Source organism: Elephas maximus, chromosome 18, assembly GCF_024166365.1.
Source record: "Elephas maximus indicus isolate mEleMax1 chromosome 18, mEleMax1 primary haplotype, whole genome shotgun sequence".
Lineage (NCBI taxonomy): Eukaryota > Metazoa > Chordata > Mammalia > Proboscidea > Elephantidae > Elephas > Elephas maximus.
The window spans coordinates 9,173,500-9,197,910 of NC_064836.1; the positions used below are offsets into that span (position 1 = coordinate 9,173,500).

A 24,411-nucleotide genomic window follows, 5' to 3' on the forward strand; every position below is an offset into this window, starting at 1 on the left:
GCTGGCTTCATAGAATGAGTTTTAGGGAGCATTCTATCATTTTCTGTGCTCTGAAATACCTTTAGTAGTAGTGTTGTTAGCTCTTCTCTGAAAGTTTGGTAGTACTCTGCAGTGAAGCCGTCCGGGCCAGGGCCTTTTTTTGTTGGGAGTTTTTTGATTACATTTTCAATCTCTTCTTTTGTTATGGGTCTATTTAGTTGTTCTACCTCTGTTTGTGTTAGTTTAGGTAGGTAGTATGTTTCTAGGAAATCATCCATTTCTTCTAGGTTTTCAAATTTGTTAGAGTACAGTTTTTCATAGTAATCTGGTATGATTCTTGTAATTTCAGTTGGGTCTGTTGTAATATCACCCATCTCATTTCTTATTTGGGTTATTTGTTTCCTGTCCTCTTTTTCTTTTGTCAGTTTGGCCAATGGTTTATCAATTTTGTTGATTTTTTTCAAAGAACCAGCTTTTGGTCTTGTTAATTCTTTCAGTTGTTTTTCTGTTTTCTATTTGATTTAATTCCGCTCTATTTTTTATTATTTGTTTTCTTCTGGTGCCGTGTGTTTCTTTTGTTGCTTTCTTTCTATTTGTTCAAGTTGTAGGGATAATTCTTTGATTTTGGCCCTTTCCTCTTTTTGGATATGTGCATTTATTGATATAAATTGACCTCTGAGCACTGCTTTCTCTGTGTCCCAACGTTTCTGATAGAAAGTGTTTTCATTCTCATTGGCTTCTATGAATTTCTTCATTCCATCCTTAATGTCTTCTATAATCCAGTCTTTTTTGAGCAGGGTATTGTTCAGTTTCCAAGTGTTTGATTTCTTTTCCCTGCTTTTTCTGTTACTGATTTCCACTTTTATGGCCTTATGGTCAGAGAAGATGCTTTGTAATATTTCAGTGTTTTGGATTCTGCTAAGGATTGCTTTATGACATAATATGTGGTCTATTCTAGAGACTGTTCCATGTGCACTAGAAAAGAAAGTATACTTGGTTGCTGTTGGGTGGAGTGTTCTGTATATGTCCACGAGGTCAAGTTGGTTGATTGTGGCATTTAGATCTTCCATGTCTTTATTGAGCTTCTTTCTGGATGTCATGTCTTTCACCGAAGGTGGTGTGTTGAAGTCTTCTACTATAATTGTGAAGCTGTCTATCTCACTTTTCAATGCTGATAGAGTTTGTTTTATGTATCTTGCAGCCCTGTCATTGGGTGCATGAGTATTTAATATGGTTATATCTTCTTGGTATATTGTCCCTTTAATCATTCTATAGTGTCCTTCCTTATCTTTTGTGGTGGATTTAACTTTAAAGTCCATTTTGTCAGAAATTAATATCGCCACTCCTGCTCTTTTTTTATTTTTTTTGCTTGATACATATTTTTTACATCCTTTGAGTTTTAATTTGTTTGTGTCTCTAAATACAGGGTGTCTCTTGTAGGCAGCATATAGATGGATCATGTTTTTTAATCCATTCTGCTACTCTCTGTCTCTTTATTGGTGCATTTAGTCCATTTGCATTCAGCGTAATAATGGATAAGTATGTGCTGTCATTTTGATGTCTTCTTTTGTGTGCTGTTGACCGTTTCTTTTTCCTACTTAATTTTATGTGTTGAGTAGATTATATATTGTTCTTTGCTCATGTTCATTGTTGATCCTTGTTTCTGTTGAGTCTCTATTTTTTTCTTGTATTTTATTTTGATGAGTAAGTCAGTTTGTCTCCTTTGTGGTTACCTTATTATTTACCCCTATTTTTCTAACTTTAAAGCTAACTTGTATTTCTTTGTATCACCAGATCTTCCTGTCCATATTGAAGATCTACGATTAGATTTCTTAGTCCCTCTTTATTGTTTTAATATTGTCTTCTTTTATGCAATAACATTGGTTTTACCCTGTTTTGAGCTTTTTTTTTTAAATCTTGCTTTTTATTTTTTTGATTTCTCTGTCTGGGTTGACTTCTGATTTCTCAGCCCAGTGTTCTAGTCTTGGGCAGACATTATTAATTTTCTAACCAAAGAACTCCCTTTAGTGTTTCTTATAGTTTTGGTTTGGTTTTTATGAATTCCCTAAACTTCTGTTTATCTGGAAATGTCCTAATTTCACCTTCATATTTAAGAGGCAGTTTTGCTGGATATATGATTTTTGGCTGGCCAATTTTTTCCTTCAATTTTTTAATTAAGACATCCCATTGCCTTCTTGCGTGCAGGGTTGCTTCCCAGTAGTCAGAGCTTATTGTCTCTTCTTTGTAGGTGACTTTTCATTTATCCCTAGCAGCTCTTAAAATTGTCTCTTTATCTTTGGTTTTGGCAAGTTTGATCTTAATATGTCTAGGTGACTTTCTTTTAACATCTACCTTATGTGGAATTTGATGAGCATCTTGGATAGATATCATGTTGCACGAAATCGGGGAAGTTTTCTGCCAAAACAAATCTTCAACAATTCTCTCTGTATTTTCTGTTATCCCTCCCTGTTCTGGTACTGCAATCACTTGTAGGTTATCTGTCTTGCTAGAATCCCACATGATTCTTAATGTTTCTTCATTTTTTTAAATTCTTTTACCTGATTTTTCTTCAAATATATTAGTGCCAAGTGATTTATCTTCAAATTGAGAAATTCTGGCTTCTGCTTGTTCAGTTCTGTTCCTCTGACTTCTGTAATTTTATTGTTAATCTTCTGAATTTCTGATTGCTGTCTGTGGATTTTTCCAGCTTATTAAATTTTTCATTATGTTGCTGAATAATCTAATTTCTTCAATTGCTATACCTCTGTGTTCCTTTGCTTATTCTGGGTATTGCCTCATTTCCTTCCTGATGTCTTGAAGGTTTCTGTATATTAATCTTTTGTATTCCGGCTCTGGTAATTCCAGGAGTGCACATTCATTTAGAAGATCTCTGGATTGTTTGTTTTGAGAGCCTGTTGAGGTGATCGTGGTCTGTTTCTTTATGTGACTTGATATTGACTGCTGTCTCTGAGACATCTATGAGTTATTGTATTAGTTTGTGCTTGCTTACTGTGTCATAGCTTCTTGCTTTGTTTTGTTTTGATATGCCCAAATGGGTTGTTTGAGTGAGCTAGCTTGATTATTTTCACCTTTGGACCTCTGACGTCCTGTCTTCAGATGGCTAGAGTTGTTATCAGGTATATCAGCCTAAGAGCCCATTCAGTTTTTTTGTATGAATTCAACTCAGGTGTCCAGGTAGCTGATCATCAAGTGTGTGGTACAGGCTCTGTCCTACAGTCTTAGAGGGGCAGGGGTGATTGGTGTATGTACTGGTGTCTGATTGCAGTAGAGGGTCACACTCTGAACAAGGCAGGGGGCTGAGAACCATCCCCCAAGTGTATCTGAGGAAAGTGCACCCCTGTTCCCTAGAGTGTGCGCTTGGGTGGTTTCTGCAGATGGACCATGGACACGCAATATTTTTGGTTGTAAGGACTGGGAGGTACCAGTTATCCTTGGACCTCCGTTGTGGGCGGCTGGGTCACCTGCGTGGAGCTACCAGTCCTTAGGTCCCTGATGTGGGTAGGTGAGGACCTTGTTTAATAGGCAAAGCAACGTCAATCATCAAATACCCGCCTCTCCACCACACAGCTGAAATGGTTGGAGTCTGCCAACAAGGGCCTATTCTCCTAAAATAGGCCCTCACAGGTCCATATAGAAGGGAAAGGTGCTCAAAGTCTTCACCATTTATGTCTGGACAGGAACCGCTTCTGTCCTGAGCGCCCCTGGTTAGTGGAGCTGGCAAATTGTCTTTTCTTCCAAATGCAAATTTTTTCGTTCTGCAAGGCTGGGAGGTTGGCTCTGGGAACTCAACAGTGCCTATCTTAGGCCCAGGGAATTCAGCTGCTGAAGCCAGCTTGTGGGGGGGGGGTGTGGTGCGGTAAAATATACGCAAGTACTTAGCTTTTGCTGAGAGCACAGTGCTTCTCTCGTTCTGGAGGTGTGAGTACGCTGTGTGGCTGGCTGCTTTTCCCTGAGGAAACTGTGGCCGAACGCTAGTACCAGCCCGCTGCCGCTCCAGGAGTGGTGCTTGAGGGCTCCCCATGATTCAGGTCCAGTAACTCCTCTCCACTTCTGAACCGTCTCTTCCTCTCCCTGCCCCTCTGATCGTTTTCTAAGGTTGCCTTTGATGCTCAGGGCTCCTAGCTTGTCATAAATATACTCGTTTCACTTGTTTTTTCAGGTCTTTGTTGTAAAGAGGGCTTGCTGGAAGCATCTGTGTATTCTGCCATCTTTACTCCGCCTCTTGATAATTCTTTTTATTAAAAATGTTTTTCAGTACCAACCATGAAAGATACAACAGAGGCTAGGATACAGCAGTGGAGACCAAAATCCTCTCTAACCCTCATAGTTGGAGTCAGTCTGTGGTATTATGCCTGAAGGAGCCCTCGTGGTGCAGTGGTTAAGCACTTGGTTGCCAACCAGAAAGTTGGTGGTTTGAACCCACTGGCCACACTATGGGAGAAAGATGTGGCAGTCTGCTTCCATGAGGATAATAGCCTTGGGGCAGTTCTCTGTGCTGTAGGGTGGCTATGAGTCGGGATTCACTCAGTGGCAACTGGTTAATGTTCTTGGAGTACTCTGGATCTTACTTTATTGAAATAAAGAAATGGAAAGTTAAGTGAAATAAGTGTTTGTCTCCTCACTCCGTATTTCACGTCCATGAGTTCCTAGGGATGTCTGTGTCCTTCAAAAGTTATTTGAAAGCTAATATATTCCTCCGGTTTTCAGCCCCATTTCCCACACCACTTTCTGTCTTTCAAATGGGAATGGCATGCAGATTTTAAGCACTTTAGGCTGATGGAATAAAAAAAAAAATAAAGGGCATTTGAAATGTTTGAAACTTTTTAAAAGATTTGTCTTCAGCAAAGGAAAGTATCAAAGTCCATGGTTTTTTTTTTTTTTTTAATGGCATTCTCCTACTCCTCAGATTCTTTTTTTTAACTGTCTTCTCCTTATCTTTTGATGGCGTTTGAATGAAGAGGTTGCTGACCTAGTAAATTTGTTTTCTAATTTATTTGTTGTGTGAAATTTTATATTGTAACAGATTTTGAAACAGCAAAAATATTGTGTTTTTAAAACTGTCGCTACTTTTTTTTTTTTTACATAGATGTTCGTGGTCTTGATTATAGGTTTTGAAAATGTATTTTTTGACACTTAATAGACAGGCACAAACTTCAGAACTCAAAAGGTAAGAAAGGGTCGATCTAGTGAAAAATCTCCTTCCCACCTGGACCACCAGCTACTCAGTTTCTGTTTTAAGCAAGGTAACATCATCAGAAGTCTGTTTTTCAAATGTCTTGGAAACAGGGTAGAAAATATATTGGAAGGGGGCTAAGAATTATGAAGGGCAAAACTAACTGGGAAGTTATGGTCCGGGTGAACTTGAATTTGGATGGAAGCAGTGGATGTGAAGAGAAGTGGATGAATAAAAGATCAGACCTGATTGATAGGCTGCCTGGAAGGAAAGGTGAGGTTGTGGGAAGTGTAAAGATTGATTCTGTTTAATGAGAAAGGGAACAGTGGAAGAGGGCTGGGTTGTATGTATGTGAGAGAGACAGTGGGAGAGAACAGTGTTAAGTTTGAGGAACATCTAAAATGGTGATATGTGCATTATGCTGTTGAAAATTAAAGTGTGGAGTTTAGAAGATCGGAGGGATGAGAGATACAGGTGGTAATTAAAATTAAGAGAATGGATGACTGCCAGTCCCTTTGAGAGAAAGAACGGAGAGATTAGAGGGTCCAAGACATCCTAGAAAAATGCTCACATTTAAGATTTGCTAGAGAAAGGATGCAGTACAGCCAGGATACTCCTTAGAAGCAAGAATGGTAAGACTTTGTCTCACTTACTTTGGACATGTTATCAGAAGGGATCAATTGGTCCGTGAAGAAGGACCTCATTCTTGGTAAAGTAGAGGGTCAGTGAAAAAGAGGAAGACCCTCAACGAGATGGATTGACACAGTGGCTGTAACAATGGGCTCAAGCATAGCAACGATTGTTAAGATGGGGCAGGATGAGATAGTGTTTCGTTCTGTTATACATGGGGTCGCTATGAGTCAGAACCGACTCGACAGCACCTAATAGCACCAACAGAGAAAGGAAAGTCAGCAAAGAAGCCAGAAATAAGAGTAGGCAAAGAGGAAGAAAGAAAACCAGGGGAGTGTGAAGTCTCAGAATCCTGGGGAAGAGAACATTGAGGATGAGGGTGTGTAAGGTGCAGCTGAGAAAGGTTAAGCAAGAGATGATCTCAAAAGGGTTAGTTGGCTTTAGCAACAAGAAAGTCATCAGTGACTTCCTGAGAATATTTTGAGGGGAAGGTGGAGGCAAAACCATGATTGGAGTAGATTAAAAGTGAGTAGGGGATTGTATCGGTTTGGATATCTTTGCTTGTAGTAACAAAAAAATCCGACTCCAATTGGCTAACAGTAAAGAGTACTTATTGGCTTATATAACTGAAAATGTCCTGAGGGATTGGACCTGGTTTATTCAGGGGTCTACCTCCATTTCTCTGTGATTCCCTTAGCCATGCCCTTCTTCATCTGTGGGTTCCATTCTCTGGTAGCAAATGGCTATAGTAGTTCCAGGCCTCACTCACATGCATGTACCATTCAGAGCTCTTCCCTCATCATTGAATGGAAGCTCTGCACTCTTCTCTTTGCTTTTTCTTTCTCTTTAAACAAACAAACAAAGCCATTTGATTATGGAAGATCTCAAACTTACAGTTACAATATACCCTCATGTATTCATCATCCAACCTCTGTAATCATCGATTTATGGCCGATCTTGTTTCATCTGTAAATCCCTCTCACTCTGGATTATTTGAAGCAAATCCCAGACATCATGTCATTCCATCTGTAACTATATCTGTATGTATATCCATAAGTCAAGGACTCCCATTTGAGCATAACCACGGGGCTGCCTTAATCAGCACAGCACTGTCATCACACACTGTTCCATATCATCTGTATTAACATTTTTCTGATTATTTGTTAGAGAAACCAGAGTTATTTGTTCTGTAGAGTTTTCCATTGTCTGGATTCTTATGATATTGTTTAACAGGTTTCTCTTTGTCCCCTGTATTTTTTATAAAGTAGTTAGATCTAGAGGATCTGATTCAGTTTTGATGTGTGTGTATGTATTTTTGTGTGTGTGTGTGTACTTTATAGGTGATGTGTACTTCAACCAGAAGCACTTAATGTCAGGTTTTCTCTCTATCATTATTTCTTCATTCATTAGCTGGAATACTTCTTTAAAAAAGAAATTTCCCTTTATTAAATATTTGGTTACCCTGAGTATTGTGTGGGAAATTACCTTGATGCGAGGATACCCACCAAATGCACTACCGGGGTCACAGAACAGAAAGGCTCACAGACCAAATTAAAATGTTTGAATCACAGGGCTTGTTAAATCAGTTTACAGTGAGAGGCAAGGGGAAGGAGATGGGCCAAGTTAACACACTTAGGAAGAAGGACGACACTCCCTGAATCCTGCGGACTCAGTGTTCATATGCTCATCTCTTTCTTTCTGCCACGTTTTCCTTCTCTGCTGGTGGTGTAGTTACAAGGACCAGAGTTGAGGTTTGAACAAGGGAGCCCAGGTGACACACAGGGCACTGAAACACAGTTGTTCTATCAGAAATAGGGATATAGGGACAAACATGCCTGCCACAGCTGTAGCTTGCCAGTAACCTGCGAAACAGCCATTGGTTTCATTTGTGTTCCTTGGACAGAGGACACATGAACCAAAATGGGTGTCAGCAGTGGGTGGCCAAATTAAAGACTCATGAATATTAAGTTTTCATGTATATTTAGTGCTCATTGCCTCTTACTTGTTTAGTATCATGCGTATTTAGTGTATCATGAATATTTAGTGTATTTTTCAATTGGGGGAAAATTGAACCGAACAGAATGGATCAGTGGCCCAGAGAATCCGAAAGACTGTGGAGTAGGGGGAGGGAGCATTATGGACACAGCAGCCAGAATGTGCAATGGCTATGTAGTAGAAGGGACTATGGTTTCCAGGAAATGAATATGAAGTCGGGGGGAGAGGCAGGTCCATAATGCAACATAAAGTTGGAGATGAGCAGGGACAAGATCATGCCTTTCTTGTAGGCCAGAGGAAAGATTTAGGGCTTTAAACCTTAGAGATGTAAAAAGTCACCAAAAACTCTCTAGGGTTTGGTGGTGGTGATGATGGTGGCAGTATATGTGACATGATTAAATTTGCATATGGGAAAGAAACAAATTCTGGCTACAGTAGAGAATGGTTTGGAGTGGGAATAAGTGTGAATGTGGGAAGATCAAATTAGGAGTAAATGCAGTAGTTCAAATGAAAAGTGCTAATAACTTGGACCAAGGAAATATGAGCTGAGATTGTATGAAAGAGACGGATTTGGGCAGGATTCGATGATGGATTTTATTTGGTAGTTGGGGGAGAAGAAGGAATTAACAGTGGCTCCTGGGTTTTTGGTTTGTGCAGCTAGATGGATGGTGGTCTAGTTCATTGGTAAAGGGAACACCAAAAGAAGAATAAAGTTTGGGGGAAAAGATTGGTTTTGGGCATTTTGAGGTTTTGTAACTTTTTAAAAAATATATAACTTCAAACGAACGAGAATAATACAAAGAACTCCTGAATACCCTCTACCCAGCTTCACCAATTGTTAACATTTTGTCCCATTTGTTTTATCATTCTCTCCCTCCCTCCCATACAATACATATATGCGTAGTATACGTATACATATATATTGCTTTTTCTTAACTATTTAAGAATATGCTAGAGACGTTGTATCCCTTTACCCTTAAATACTTCAGTGGGTAACCTCAGTAAAATTATAAAAACCGGGAAATTTAACCTCAATATATTCAATTTGCCAATTGTCTTAATGTCCATTTTCACTGTTTTTTCCCATTCCAGGATCATACATTGCGTTTAGTTGTCGTATCTCTTAGTCTTCTTTAGTCTGGAATAGTTCTTCAGTCTGTCATTATTTTTGCATGACACTGGCACTTTTGAAGACCAAGCACCCTGAGCACTCTTCTGAGCTGGGGATCAGGCTCCTTCTGCAAGCTGTCGCTACAGCACACCTCTGAAGTGCTGGGCCCGTATTCAGCAGGATGTCCCCCTCCACCTTTGGTCTGAATGACTGGGATGATGATGAGGTCCTGGCGTGGGTCCTGACAGTGTCCCAACAGGAGTACCTGGACGATATGGAGAAAAGCAAAATGTACAGAGACCTGCCCCCAGACAAGAGTCCCAGGGACCGGAGACCATCTCTCAACCCGCTACTACTCCTGCTCTCTGGTGCTGCCCCATCTTCTTTGGCTTTTCTTTCCCCTTGTCCCCTTTATTTCTTTCCTTCTTCCCCTCCCTCCCTTTCACGTCCCCTCTGGCTGACCCAGCCCTGCAGCCTCTCTCATCACTGTCACTACCACCACCACCTGACTCTTCAGCAGCTGGTGTTCCTTGTTACCCCACACGTAACACCATCCTTGCGTTTCACAGGGGCTTTTTTTCTGGCTAGGTGTTCAAGAGGCACCAGAAACAAACCAGTTGGCAGCCAGGCAGCCCCAGAAGAGAGACATTCAGATAGAGGAAAGTCTCCTTACCTGTCTTTCCTCCCAAGATCAGAACAATTTGATGTCTCCCCATATATGATACCAGGGAGGTGGATGGAGGGGAGAAGTGGGAAACCCTCTTCCTTGTACCCCCCAAAATGCCTGCACCTTCAGTGTTGATTTTTTTCTTAATTAAAATATACCTTTATAAAAACAGTAGGTTAGTTATAGAATATCTCCCAATTTGAGTTTTTCCAGTGTTTCTTCATGATTAAATTCAAGTTATGCAGGTCTGGCAGGGAGACTAAAGAAGAGAGATTGTATCCTCAGTACATTGTATCAGGAGACATGTAATGCTTGTGCCAGTATTGGTGATGTTAACTATGATCATTTGGTTAAGGTGGTATCTGCCAGTTATCTCCACTATAATGTTACTATTTTTCTATTTTTAGTTAATAACTAATTTATGAGGAGATAATTTGAAATATCCTGTTGATGAGACTTTTACTCACTGTTTTAGCATCTAATGATGATTCTTGCCGGAATTGATTATACTGTTATTGATTATTGAGTTTATAATGTTATTAATTACTATTTTTGGTTATTGTTATTACTACTATTGATTATTACTATCATTTTTCCCAGTTTATTTGTTGGCATTCTACTGCAAGGAAGAGCTTTCCTTTCTTATTTATTTATTTATATCTGAATAGACTCATTGAGGCTTGTTTTATTCAGTGGGTTGTAGTCTGTTATCATCATTGTTTATTTCGATGCTCAGATTGTCTCAGATTTGTTCAATGGGAGCCCCTTCCAGCTGAATCCTGTGTCATTAGGATTTCTTAACTTTCTAGGACAAACAAGATGTTCTGAGCTCATCTTGTACTTTCCCTGCACATGCTCTGGAAATAGCCGTTTCTTCAAGGAGCCCTTGTTCCTTTTAGTGGGAGAGGTATTAGAAATCAAGACCTAGGTGCTAGGCTTGTTGCTACTGGGCTGTTATTTAGCAAACAGAGCTAGGAAACACACACATATACATACACAACATATGTACATCTATCTGTCTATATACATGTATAGAGAGACAAGAATACAACTGTATCTTAAAACAAGACAAAACAAAACTGTTTTCATACTGATAATTGGCAATTCCAATCCAAAACCACAGGCTTAATTCTTGTCTTTCCCCTTTCCGTGTTTGTAACTCCCCTTGACACTGAGAAGCCTGGCTCCCATTTTGCGCTTGAGGTTTCTTTGGGACATGCAAGTGAAGAGTTGAATAGGCTGGTGGCTTACGAGGATCTGGAGCTCAGAAGAGGTGCTTTGGTCTCACAGGGCAGTTGGGGGGGGGTGGTGGAGGTGGTAGTTTAAGCTCAGGAATGCCGTACAGCACATCGTTTGGTAATGAAGTGGAGGGAAGGAGGGAACCTTCTATGAAGGCAAGGATTTATGTTTAGGTGTACTTTACCTTCTTAGTAAATATTTGAGTGCATGTTATGTTCCAGGCTCTGTTCTAGGTACTAGTGATGCAAGACCAAGAAGTATCCTGCTCTCGTCAAAGTTACATTCTAGTGGGAGGAGGCAGAAATAAATAAGCATGAATACTGTGGGGTAGTAACCCTGGGTTCCCTATTACCAGCTTTACTGTTTCCTCCTACTTTCCAGTCCCCACCCTAGGGCTGGTGTACCCCTTTAGTCCTGTTTTGTTCCACCGGCCTGTTCAGTCTTTGCCTGAAGGATGAACCTCAGGAGCGACCTCATTACTGAACTGAAAGGATGTCCAGGAGCCGTACTCTCCGGGTTTCTCCAGTCTCTGTCAGGCCAGCAAGTCTGGCCTTTCTCTTTGAGTTGGAATTTTGTTCTACATTTTTCTCCAGCTCTGTACCGGACCCTCTATTGTGATCCCTGTCAGAGCAGTCAGTGGTGGTAGCCAGGCACCATGTAGTTGTAGTGGACGCAATCTGGTGGAGGTCATGGAAGATGTGGCCCATTAGATCTTTGGACTAATCTTTCCCTTGTGTCTTTAGTTTTCTTCATTCTTCCTTGCTCCCGAAGGGGTGAGACCAGTGGAGTATCCTAGATGGCCACTCACAGGCAAAGCCTATACTTTTTCAAAGCCCCAATTTTTCCCACTATACGTGCTGCCTCCTAATTAAGTGAATGTAGGTTATCTGAAATAAGATTTGGTTTTGATAAGAAATACCATTGCAGAGCAAAGACTGGCCTAGGAGAAAATTTTGGAGGTTTTTTAAGGTGGTACATGGAGTAAATTATGGTTACCAGAGCAGAATCACTAAGTTAATTGAGGGGGAAGTTAAAATCTGGGTGTTCCTTCAGGACAGAGCTAATGACTAGAATTTTTTAAAAAACAACATTTCCATTCATTTCTCCTTGTTAGGTGCTGTCACATCAGTTCCGATGCATACTGACCTTATGTATAACAAAACATAACAAGACAAAACACTGCCCAGTCTTGTGCCACTGTCGCAGTTTTGGCTGTGTTTGAGCCCATTGTTGCAGCCACTGTGTCAGTCTATCTTGTTAAGGGTCTTCCTCTTTTCCACTCGCCCCTACCAAGTATAGTGTCCTTTTCTGGGGATTGGTCCCTCCTGATAACATGTCTTCGTTATCTAGTGCTGCTGTAACAGAAATACCAGAAGTGGATGGCTTTAACAAAGAGAAATTTATTCTCTCACAGTCTAGGAGGCTAAAAGTCCAAATTCAGGGCGTCAGCTCCAGGGAAAGTCTTTCTCTTTTTGTTCACTCTGAAGGAAGGTCCTTGTCATCAGTCTTCCCTTGGTCTAGGAACTTCTTCACGCAGGGACCCCAGGTTCAAAGGATGTGCGGTCCTGGCTCTACTTCTTGGTGGTATGAGGTCCCCTTGTCTCTCTGCTTGCTTCTGTCTTTTATATTTCAAAAGAGATTGGCTTAGGACACACTCTAATCTTCTCGATTGAATCCTGCCTCATTAATGTAACTACCACTTATCCTGTTTCATTAAACATCATAGAGAGAGGATTTACAACACATAGGAAAATCACATCAGGTGAAAGAATGGTGGACAGTCATGTAATAGTGGGAATCATTGGTACAAATATTTTAGGGGGACACAGTTCAGTCCATGACATTCTACCCTTTGGCCCCCAAAAATTCATGTCCTTGCCACATGTAAAATATATTCATCCCATCATATCATAGCAAAAGTCTTAATTGAACTCCAAGTCCAAAAATCTAGAAATTACTCTTTATCTGTGAAATCTAGAATACAAGTTATCTGCTTCCAGAGAACAATGGTGGGACAGGCACAAGCCAGACATTTCCATTACAAATGGGAGAAATTGGAGGGAAAGAAGGGATAACAGGCACCAAGCAAGTCAACAGAACACATTACATTAGCCCTCAGGGCTTGAAAATAACCTCTTTTCTCTGAGACCATTTAGACAATGGCCCTGCCCTTCAAAGTCTAGGTGTTCGCTACACTCTGTATGGAATTCCCTAAGTCCTGGGTGACAGCTCCACCCTCCAGGCCCACTGGAACAGCACCTCTGCTCCTTTAAATTTGGGTGGCCCATTTCTCCTACACCATCTGAGTGGCAACTCCACCCGTAGAAACTCCAGAGGCCATGGCTACAACCTTTGAAATTGAGGCAGCTCTGCTTCCTAGTTCCTTGGCCTCTTGGCCCCTTGAGCCACCTGTGGCTGCTCAGCTCTGGCAAGCATTCCAAAGCTCTGTATCTCCACCAGTAAGTGTCTGAAGGCACCGCACTCTGCCAGTAAACTTCAGCTGGGAGGTACTCAGCTCTCTTACTCTGTGGGTTGGCAAACTCCAATAAGTGCCTGGAGGCACCCCACTCAACCAGAAAGCCTCCTGTGCAAAGGTACTCAGCTCTCTTGCTCTGTGGGTTAGCCCTAGCACTATCTCATGCTGGTTCTGCTGCTGCCAGTTCTCTGCTGCTGCTGTTTCTCTTCTCACTTCCTTCTGAGTCCTTTCCAGAATTATCTGATGTCCATAATTCCACCAGTAGTCTCTTCAAGGCAACTGCTTCCACATTTGGTATTGTTAGAGCAGCACCCCACTCCTGGTACCAAATTCTGTCTTAGTTATAGTGCACTTGTTATAGTGCTGCTATAACAGAAATATCACCAGTGAATGGCTTTAACAAAGAGAAGTTTATTCTCTTACAACCTAGGAGTCGAAAGTCCAAAATCAGGGCATCAGGTCCAGGGGAAGGCTTTCTCTCTCTGTATCAGCTCTGGAGGAAGGTCTTTGTCACCAGTTTTCTCTTGCTCCAGGAGCTTCCCTGTGCAGGGACCCCAGATCCGAAGGAAATGCACTCCTGGCTCTACTTGGTGGGATGAGGTCCCCTTGTCTCTCTGCTCGCTTCTCTCATTTATATCTCAAAAGAAATTGGCTTAAGACACATCTAATCTTGTATATTGAGTCCAGCCTCATTAACAACTACCGCTATTCCCATCTCATTAACATCACAGAGATAGGATTTACAACACATAGGAAAATCACATCAGATCACAAAATGGCAGACAATCACGTAATAGTGGGAATCATGGTCTAGCCAAATTGATACACATATTTTTGGGCAACACAGTTCAATCCATGAAAATGTCCAAAGTAAGCAAGATGAAGTCTTGCCATCCTCACTTCTAAGGAGCATTCTGTCCGTACTTTGTCCCAGACAGATTTGTTCGTTCTTCTAATAGTCCGTGATATATTCAGTATTGTTCGCCAACATGAAATTCAAACGCATCAATTTTTCTTTGGTATTCCTTATTAATAGTCCAGCTTTTGCATGCATATGAAAAACTTGTACCTGTTGCCATCAAGTTGATTCCGACTCATAGCAACCCTATAGGACAGAGTAGAACTGCCCCATAGAGTTTCCAAGAAGCACCTGGTGGATTTGAACTGCTGACCTCTTGCAGCTGTAGCTCTTAACCACTATGCCACCAGAGTGTCCATGCATATGAGGTGATTGAAAATACCATGGCTTGGGTCAGGTGCACCTTAATCATCAAAGTGACATCTTTGCTTTTTAACATGTTCAGAAGGTCTTTTGGAGCACATTTGATTTCTTGACTGCTGCTTCCACAGGCATTGATTGTGAATCCAAGTAAATTGAAATCCTTGACAACTTTGGTGTTTTCTCTAGTTTTGACAACGCTGCTTATTGGTCCAGCTGTGAGGATTTTTCTTTTCTTTATGTTGAGGTGTAATCCGTACTGAAGGCTGTAGTCTTTGATCTTCATCAGTAAGTGCTTCAAGTTCTCTTCACTTTCAGCAAGCAGGGTTATGTCATCTGCATATTGCAGATTGTTAACGAGTCTTTGTGGTACAGTGAATTACTTAATATGGCCCTTCTAGCCATGTCTGTGTGACTCCCACACAATGATTGGTTGGGACTATGCAAATAAGGTCTATGGAACCTGTGATGGTTAAGATTATGTGTCAGCTTGGCTGGGCCATGATTTTCAGTGATTTGGCAGTTATATGATGATGTAACTTGGCAGTTATGTAATGATGTAGTCCTCTTCCTTTTTGTGATCTGATGTAATTATCATCCATTTTGTGATGTGTTGTGGATCCTAGCTTCTGTGCCTGTGATAATGGTCCCCTTTGGGAGTGAGTTGTCCATTATGTTAATGAGGCAGGGTTAGGGTGGGATGTATTTCTAGAGTGTGTGACTCAACTCACCACCTTTATCACCTTTATTAAAGTCACACCTTTACTTGAGTCACACCTTTTATCTTACAAGAGATTAGAGAGAAGTAAGCGGGGGCAGGGGGAGGAAACACTCTACCACCGAGAAGAACAGCTAGGAGTGGAGCATGTCCTTTGGACCTGGGATCCCTGAGCTGAGAATCCCCTTGACCCAGGAGACAAGAGAGCTGTAACACTGGAGATGGCCAGAGATGGCGAGAAGCAGTGGCAGAGAAATGGCAGCAGAACCAGAGCGGTAGGAGTTGGCATGATGGGTTCTCCGGCCCACGGAGTGGGAAAGTTGAGTGCTGTTGGGCAGGAAGCTTGCTGGCGGAGTGGGATACCCGGGGCACTTAGCAGAGCTAAAGAGATTTTTAACACTCGCCCAAGCAGGGCAGAGACCAGGTTGAGGGACTGAAGGACTGAGGGGCTGAGGGGCAGAGGGCTAGAGGGAGAGCCTGCATGTGGGCATGGCTGAGAAGAGACTGTCCTGATCAAAGAACTGTATCATGAGTCGTTTCTGATTCTGAATTGTAACCTGCTACTTCCTTAATAAACCCCATAATCGTGAGTATTGTTTGTGAGTTCTCTGTGGCCATTGCAGCGAATTACTAAACACGGCAGAGAAATAGAGAGTGCTGTGGGAGAGGTGGTTGGTGTCAGGATTGGTAAAAAGGTTGGAGAGGGGAGATACATCTGACCTCCGTCTCGTAGGAATCAGCCTTGGGCTGTTGATGTTGATACTGATTCTCTCTCTCCCTCGTGAACTTAGACTAGGAGGTCTCACGCAGCCGCCACGTCACTTTTACGGTGTCTTCCTCCAGTCCTCGTGTTGTTCTTCATGTCCAGCTTCTCGAATTATTTGCTCAGCATACAGATTGAATATTGTTGTTGTTAGGTCCGGTCAAGTCGGTTCTGACTCATAGCAACCCTGTTTACAGCAGAACAAAGCACTGCCCAGTCCTGTGCCATCCTCAACAATCATTGCTATGTTTGAGCCCACTGTTGCAGCCACTGTGTCAGTCCATTTCATTGAGGGTCTTCATCTTTTCACTGTCTCTCTAATTTACCGATCATGATGCCCTTCTCCAGGGACTGGTCCCTCCTGACAACATGTCCAGAGTATGTGAGACAAAGTCTTGCCGTCCTTGCTTCTAAGGAGAATTCTGGCTGTACTTCTTCCAAGACAGATTTATTCCTTTTTCTGGCAGTCCATGATGTATTCAGTATTCTTCGCCAGCACTGTAATTCAAAGGCATCAATTCTTCTTCAGTCTTCCTTATTCATTGTCGAGCTTTTGCATGCGTATGAAACAATTATGGAAATACCTTATCTTGGGTCAGATGCACCTTAGTCCTCAGAGTGACATCTTTGTTTTTTAACACTTTAAAGAGGCCTTCTGCAGGAGATTTGCCCAATGCAATGCCTCTTTTGATTTCTCGACTGCTGCTTCCACGGGCATTGATTGTGGATCCAAATAAAATGAAATTGTTGACAACTTCAGTCTTTTCTCCATTTATCATGATGTTGCTTATTGGTCCAGTCGTGACGATTTTTGTTTTCTTTATGTTGAGGTTTGATCCATACTGATGGCTCTAGTCTTTGATCTTCATTAATAAGTGTTTCAAGCCCTCTTTACTTTTCAGCTACTAAGGTTATGTCACCTGCATATCACAGGTTGTTGACGAGTCTTCCTTCAATCCTGATGCCTCTTTCTTCTTCATATGGTCCATCTTTTCGGATTATTTGCTCAGCCTACAGATTGAATAAGTATGGTAAAAGGATACAACCCTGACACACATCTTTCCTCATTTTAAACCGCGCAGTATCCCCTTGTTGTGTTTGAATAACTGTCTCTTCTCCTGTATATAGGTTCCTCGCGAACAGTCAAGTGTTCTGGAATTCCCATTCTTTGCAATGTTATCCATAATTTGTTATCATCCATACAGTTGAATGCCTTTGCATAGTCAATAAAACACAAGTAAACATCTTCCTGCTTTTCTCTGCTTTTAGCCAAGACCCACCTGACATCACCAACGATATCCCTTGTTCCATGTCCTCTTCTGAGTCTGGCTTGATTTTTTGGCAGTTCCCTATCGATGTACTGCTGTAACTGTTTTTTAATTATCTTCAGTGAAATTTTACAGATTAAATAAATATGATGAAGGGGTACAACCTGACACATACCTTTTCCAGTTTTACACCACACGATATTGTTTGCCATATACCAGACACTGAATTAGGCCCTGGAAAATCATATCATAATGACTAAGACAGACATGGTCCTTTCCCTCTTACAATGTAGAGGGTCCCTATTCAGTAAACCCTTGTCCGCAATGGGTTTTTAAGAGAAAACTTTGTCGTTTTTTTCCCCTAACTCTCCATTCCACCCTGTTCGTTGCCACTGTTGACCACTAATCTTCTTTTATTTCATGTGGATGGATTTGCCTATTCTAGATACTTCTCATAAGTGGACATAATTTCATATTAGTGGGATCATACAATATTTGGCCTTTTGTGTCTGACTTATTTCACTGAGAGTAATGTTTTCCAGGTTTATCCACATGGTGGCACACATGAGAACTTCATTTGTCTTTATGGCTGAATAATCCTCCATGTATGTGTATTGCCATGGATATATTCATGGATTGATCTGTTGATGGGCACCTTGACTGTTTGCACCATTTAGCTATTGTGAGTAATGCTACAGGGAACGTTGGTCTACGTGTATCTGTTTGTGTTCCCGCTTCAACTTTTGGGTATATACCTAGGAGTAGAATTGCTGGATCGTGGTTTAACTTTTTTAGGAATTGCCAAAATGTTGTCCACAGTGGCTGCACCACTTTACATTCCCACCAACAATGCGGCAAATATTCTACTCAACCAGCATTTGTTATTTTTCGTTTTTTTGGTAATAGCCATGTTGTTATCTGTAATGTACTGTCTCACGGTGCTTTTAATTGGTACTTCCCTAATGACTAAAAAAACTGCCATTTTGACAGGCAGTTTTCTTTTATTACTGGTAACTGAATTTTTGTTGTTGTCATTGACCGTTTTTATATCTTTCGGCTAATTTTGAGTTCAAAGTCTGTGGCTTATTTTCAATTGGAATTCTGTATTAGCAATTCTATATTAGTAATTGAGAAAATTTTTTTTTAGATTTGGAAAATCAGACAGTGTTTCTATGATTCAGTATGGTAATAGTTCTAATGTGCATTCCCCTTGTGTTCTCCACTTCATTGTTTTAAAGAGGTCTGTATCTCTTGGTGGAATATGAATATACAACTGGCAGCTAACCCAGCTTTACAGAAAATTGCTTTGAGCAATACTGTGTTTACTCTGTCTACCTGTACCTCAAGAATTTCAGGTGAATGTTAATTTCAAGACTTAGATCTAGTCAGGATTAACATGATTAAAGTAGGTTCTGCTTAAGTCCTGGTGCACAGGAAAAACTTGTCTCTTATCCTTTGCAGAACCTACTTTAATCATGTTAGGAGTGGCATTTCACTCACCTGTTCCGTAATATGCCCTGGAGATTAAGGAGACAGTGAAGCCTTTTAACCTTAATTCTGCCTGCTTATTTTCTAATATGTTGTTTCAGTTCATTTGTCTTAAAATACGATACAGCTTCCAAAGGTGTTTTAAAATGATAGTCTTGTACTATTGGCAAAATGGTGAACATTTTTGAAGTCCCCTCTTAAGCATATTTAGTTCTCGAAGACTTGTTTTTGTTTTTAGTGACCAATTTTATAATATTTAACATACGGTTTTGCATTCTTTTGGGGATGGAGAAATCTGCTTGTATTCTTTTTTTTTATTGTACTGTAGATGAAGGTTTACAGAGCAAATTAATTTCTCATTAAACAGTTAATACACATATTGTCTTGTGACGTTGGTTGCCTACTCTATGACATGTCAACACTCTCCCCTTCTTGACCTTGGGTTCCCCATTACCAGCTTTCCTGCCTTCTCATCCTTGCCCCAGGGCTGGTGTGCCCGTTTAGTCTTATTTTGTTTTATGGGCTTGTCCAATCTCTGGCTGAAAGCTGAACCTCAGGAGTGGCTTCAGTACTCAGAAGGGTGTCTGGGGGCCATATCCTTGGAATTTTTCCAGTTTCTGTCAAACTTGTAAGTCTGGCCTTTTTTTGTGAGTTAGAATTTTATTCTACATTTTTCTCCAGCTCTGTCCAGGACCCTCTGTTGTGATCCCTGTCAGAGCAGTGAGTGGCTTTAGCTGGGCACCATCTAGTTGTGCTGGACTCAGTCTGGTAGAGGCTGTGGTAGTTGTGGGCCGTTAGTCCTTTGGACTAATTTTTCTCTTATGTCTTTGGTGTTCTTCATTCTCCGTTGCTCCTGAAGAGGTGAGACCAGTGGAGTAACTTAGATGGCTGCTCACACAAGCTTTTAATACCCTTGACATTACTCACCACAGTCGTATATAGAACATTTTGTTTATAAACTGTATTAGGCCAGTTGAGCTAGATGTCCCCTGAGACTGCTCATCATATTCTTGAAATATTCTTTTGACTTGTTTTAGATCTTTCCGTTTTCTTTGCTTTGGGGTCTTTTTAAAACTTACATTTCTCACAACTTAGATTTGTGGGTACCCTGTAATAAAACGGAAACAGCCCCTCTGCTCCATGTCTTCCACTTTCCACCCTTATGATCTTGGCAGACCATTTTTTGCCTGCTTAGCTGGATGGTTTAGAGCTAGGGCTCTGCCTTTGTCCGTTACGTGCCCTTGGGCAAGATAGCTTTTCTTGAATTTCTTATCGTAAAATGGGGATAAGAGGATTTTAGGATTAAAGGAATGCAGGTTTAGGACAGTATCTGACACATAAAAGTTCCTTAAATATTAGTATATATTTTTATTATTTATCTGTATGTTATCTGATTTGCCAGTTTCACCAAGTTGTTATAAAGATCATGTGTGAGAATGGCTTGTAAAAGCAGTAAATAAATATTAGGTGAAATGTATAGGTGCAATAGAGAAGTTTGTAATCTTGATAATGAACATTTTTCTTTGTGCAGCCAATGCTTAGTTACCAAGTCGCCTATATTAGTAATTTTTTTATTGTATGAAAAATAAAAATCAGTTATGTTTACATGTTATAATGGTTTTCTTAGACTCATGATTTTTCTTTTACAGTTGTACTAAATAGCTTCTATTTAGTTCCCACAATACAAAAATTAGAGTCAGCACTATATTCTGCAGTTTACAAATGAGCTTATGTATCGTGCTGAGGCATGTATATTTTAAGTTTAAGGCTGGCTCGCTACTGGTTAATGCAGTTACGAAGGAAAGAAAGTGCTTTCAATTATTAAATGAGGATAATATTTTTAGGTGTCACCAAAATCCCAAATTGATATATCCACTGACCTCTTTTCAGAGTCCCATATCTCTAGCTATATTTCCACTTGAATATTTTTGCTATTGTTTCAGACACAACATGTTTAAAACAGAGTGTATGATCTTGCTTCCCCTGATTTTCCTTTTTCCATTAATGGTACCACCATTTCTGTAGTAACCCAGGCTTATTCATCTTTGGTTTCCATCTTGACTTCCTCTTTTTGCTTTATTCCTGGGTACTTGTGGATGGAGCCCTGATGACGGAGTGATTAAGAGCTCAGTTGCTACCAAAAGGCTGGCGGTTCAAATCCATCAGCCACTCCTTGGAAACCCTGTGGGGCAGTTCAACTCTGTCCTATGGGGTCTCTGAGTGGAAAGTGACTCGATGGCAACAGTTTTTTGGGGGGGGGGGGAGTAGAGGGGGATGGTTAGCAGTCTTTCATGTCCTTCACTTCCTGTTTTCACTACTGCCTTCTAACTTCATTTTATTTCTATAAAATAATCTTCTGTCTCTAACTTTTGTCACCATCAATATTGAACACCAGGTTAATTGTCCCAAAACATCACTCTTAATGTGTCACTTTCCTGCTTTAAAACTGTCAGCAGCTCCTTGTTAGCTACTATATAAAGGCCTCATGTTTAAAAGGAAACCCTGGTGGCATAGTGGTACCAAAAGGTCACCAGTTTGAATCTACCACGTGCTCCTTAGAAACCCTGTGGGGCAGTTCTACTCTGTCCTATACAGTCATTATGAGTCAGAATTGGCTCGACAGCAACAGGTTGGGATTGGTTTTCATGTTTAAAAGAGATGACTTTTAAGTCCTGTCACCAGCCTCCCATTCCAGCCTTACCTCACACTGCTGTCCTACATGGACCCTTCTGTCCACCCAGATTGTTCAGCATGTGGCCTCTTGAACAAATCTTTTTATTTCCTCTTTCTTGTTTAGAAAGTCTTTTTGTTTCTACCTAAACAGATTCTTCCTATTCTGTTTCTTTAAGATGAAATCATGTCAGCCCATTCACTGTGATGCATCCTCCCCTGAACTCTATGTACTGAATTATTCATTTCTTTCATTTGGCACTTAATCATTTACTGCTTACTGTTATCTCTGATTTCTGAATTGCTTAACTTTATCTGTCTATATGTCTAGTCCTTTTGTAGAATGTTGGCTCCTTGAGGGCAGGAATTATTTCTACTTCCCTGAATTGCAAGAATCATGCCAGTATATAAAATGAACACTCAATAATTATTGTAATAATGTTTGATGGCTATGTTTTTCTAAATAATAAGAGCTTTTTAAAAACTTTAAGGTGAAGATTGCTAAGGAATATGTAAATACTTAATGAATAATCTTTTTCAAAGTGCTAACTTTAATTGGTACTGTGATGTCATCGAGCTTATATTAAAGATGCCTGTTCAGGAAACTGCTAAAATTAGTGATGGGCTGGCTGGCCTTAGGGAACCCTACTTACCAAAAAGAAGACAGGAGAGGGCCTAGCTAAGTCCCAGTCCAGAGTTATCAGGTTCTATGATCACAGCTCCATGTTAACTTCTAATTCAGGTGTCTGTCCTCCTTTTCGGGGGCAAGCCTCATTCTTGTCCTGGCTTTGATGGAAAGCATAGAGCCCAAGTAAGGAGTGAGTACGAAGAGGAAGAGATACAGGGCAGAAAAGGCAAGAAAACGTGTAAAACACTGAAGAGTTTGTTTGTTTTAGTAATCTTGCTGCCATCAGAAGCAAAGGTAGCCTCTAAAGTTGATTTGGGACTAGACATTGGGAGAGCGGGGGTTGGCATTGTTAAGGGAAATGGCTAGCAGAAAAGAAACCTGGAGGGAGAACTTGGTTTCCTCTCCATGCCCCATTTGTAAACTACTCTTTCTGTGTCTCCATTGAGCAAGTATCTCTGAAGAAGAAAGATGGGGCAGTCTGCTTCCGTAAAGATTACAGCCTCGGAAACCCTCTGTGGTAGTCTACTCTGTGCTGTAGGGTCACTGTGAGTTGGAATCGATTCAACAGCACTGGGTATTCCAGATTATCTGCCAGTGTTCATTATGATTCATATAAACCATCTTTTCATTTACAGGATTATTGTTATTTTTAGAAGGAATCTTAAGTTCTACAAAAATAATAATTATTAAATAAATTGTGTTTCTTTTATAAAAATCTTGTAAGAGAATTTTTTTTCCCCTTTATAGAAAATGTACCAGAGGAACTTCGAGAACCATTTTACACAGATCAGTATGACCAGGAACACATCAAACCACCTGTTGTTAATTTGCTTCTATCGGCTGAACTGTACTGTCGAGCTGGGAGTCTTATTCTCAAGAGTGATGCTGCAAAACCCCTTTTGGGCCATGATGCTGTAATCCAGGCTTTAGCACAGAAAGGTCTTTATGTCACTGACCAGGAAAAACTGGTAACTGAACGAGATCTCCACAAGAAACCCATACAGATGGTGAGTCTTTATATCTATCCAAGATTATTCTGTTTGAAGTACATACCTTTGAGGGTAAATTATACTGTAAAACAGAGAGAGATACTTTGAAATTGGATTGTCACCTTAATAAACCTATTATAAAATCTTTAAAACGAAGGAAGAGTTAACAAAACTACTTTGGAATGTTTGTTGCCATCTAATATGTATGAGAAACAGTTACATAACTTCCATCTACTTTAAAGTGTTTTTTATTCAATTTAAAACTCAGTTTTTCCAGCATGGAGGCTAGCTGAAAGAGACGGAAACTGTGTACTTGGCTTTATTCATTAGGAAAGAGATGAGATTTGTGAGTGTTCATTTATATGCTTGGATGACCTCGTGGTAAATTTCTACGTATCAGATATTTTAGCTTATTTAATAACCATTAACTCATTCTTGTGGAAACAGAGAGAGAGAGAGAGAGAGAGAGAAGACTCTAAGCTAGCCTGGGGTAAACTTGCAGGAAGAACTCTCTTGTAGATGGCCTCTGGAGACATAAATCTGAATGTTGAAGTTCACTGTGTGCTGCTTCAGTCCATTGGACTGCTTTAGCTTAAGTTTCGTGAAATACTGGTTATCAACAAGAATGATACCAGAAAGAAGACTTGTTTTATATGTTGATTAAATCATGCTGTCTTATAGACTAGTTGTTTGGTTTGGGAGGGGTATATGTAGAAGGATATATTATGAAATTTAAGAAGGGTGAACAAAAATTAGCTCACCAAGTCTAGTGCTAAATGGCACAGTGGTTAAAAGCTTGGCTGCTAACCAAAAGGTCGGTAGTTCGAATGCACCAGCCGCTCCTTGCAAACCCTGTGGGGCAGTTCTGCTCTGTCCTGTTGGTCGCTATGAGTTGGAACTGCCCTGATGGCACACAACAATAACAACAGCAGTGCTAGGTGAGGAGACAACCTACTTTGCTCCCTGACTGTTTTCTTTCTTTAAAAAACAAACAAGCCCCTATATATCAGGTGATAATAAACCTAATTTAATGCTTTCAAGAAATGGGAATGACTGAGGAATGATTTAATTAATGGAATATAGTTACAGATTTGTAATAGAATTATTCAAGATAACTAGAAATGTTTGTCTTTTACCACATTTTAGATTTTCAGCTTTCACTGGTGAACCTCAAATTCACGTTTGGTTACCTCCTGATTTTTGTATGCCTGCTGTATGTGCATCTCATATACGTGAACGGTTTACCAGCACCAGAGGCGAGCAGAATTCGACTCAGGTCTCCAACCGGTCACATTCTACCCGTCTAGGACCCCTTCACTAGTTGGAAGCTTCTGCTCTGATTACTTCCAACTGCCCTTGTTTCAAGGCCAGGTGGAC

At 40.6% G+C, this 24,411-nt stretch overlaps 1 protein-coding gene across 2 annotated transcripts in view; it reads left to right on the forward strand.

Annotated features, from left to right (window-relative positions):
• The window catches only part of CAMSAP2 (calmodulin regulated spectrin associated protein family member 2), a 154,672-nt gene that overhangs the window by 21,581 nt on the left and 108,680 nt on the right, over window positions 1–24,411 (forward strand). For both annotated transcript variants that reach the window (XM_049858407.1, XM_049858408.1), the window contains exon 2: window positions 22,793–23,052. In XM_049858407.1, the coding sequence (XP_049714364.1) occupies window positions 22,793–23,052 (260 nt within the window). The remainder of the gene's footprint in view (window positions 1–22,792; window positions 23,053–24,411) is intronic.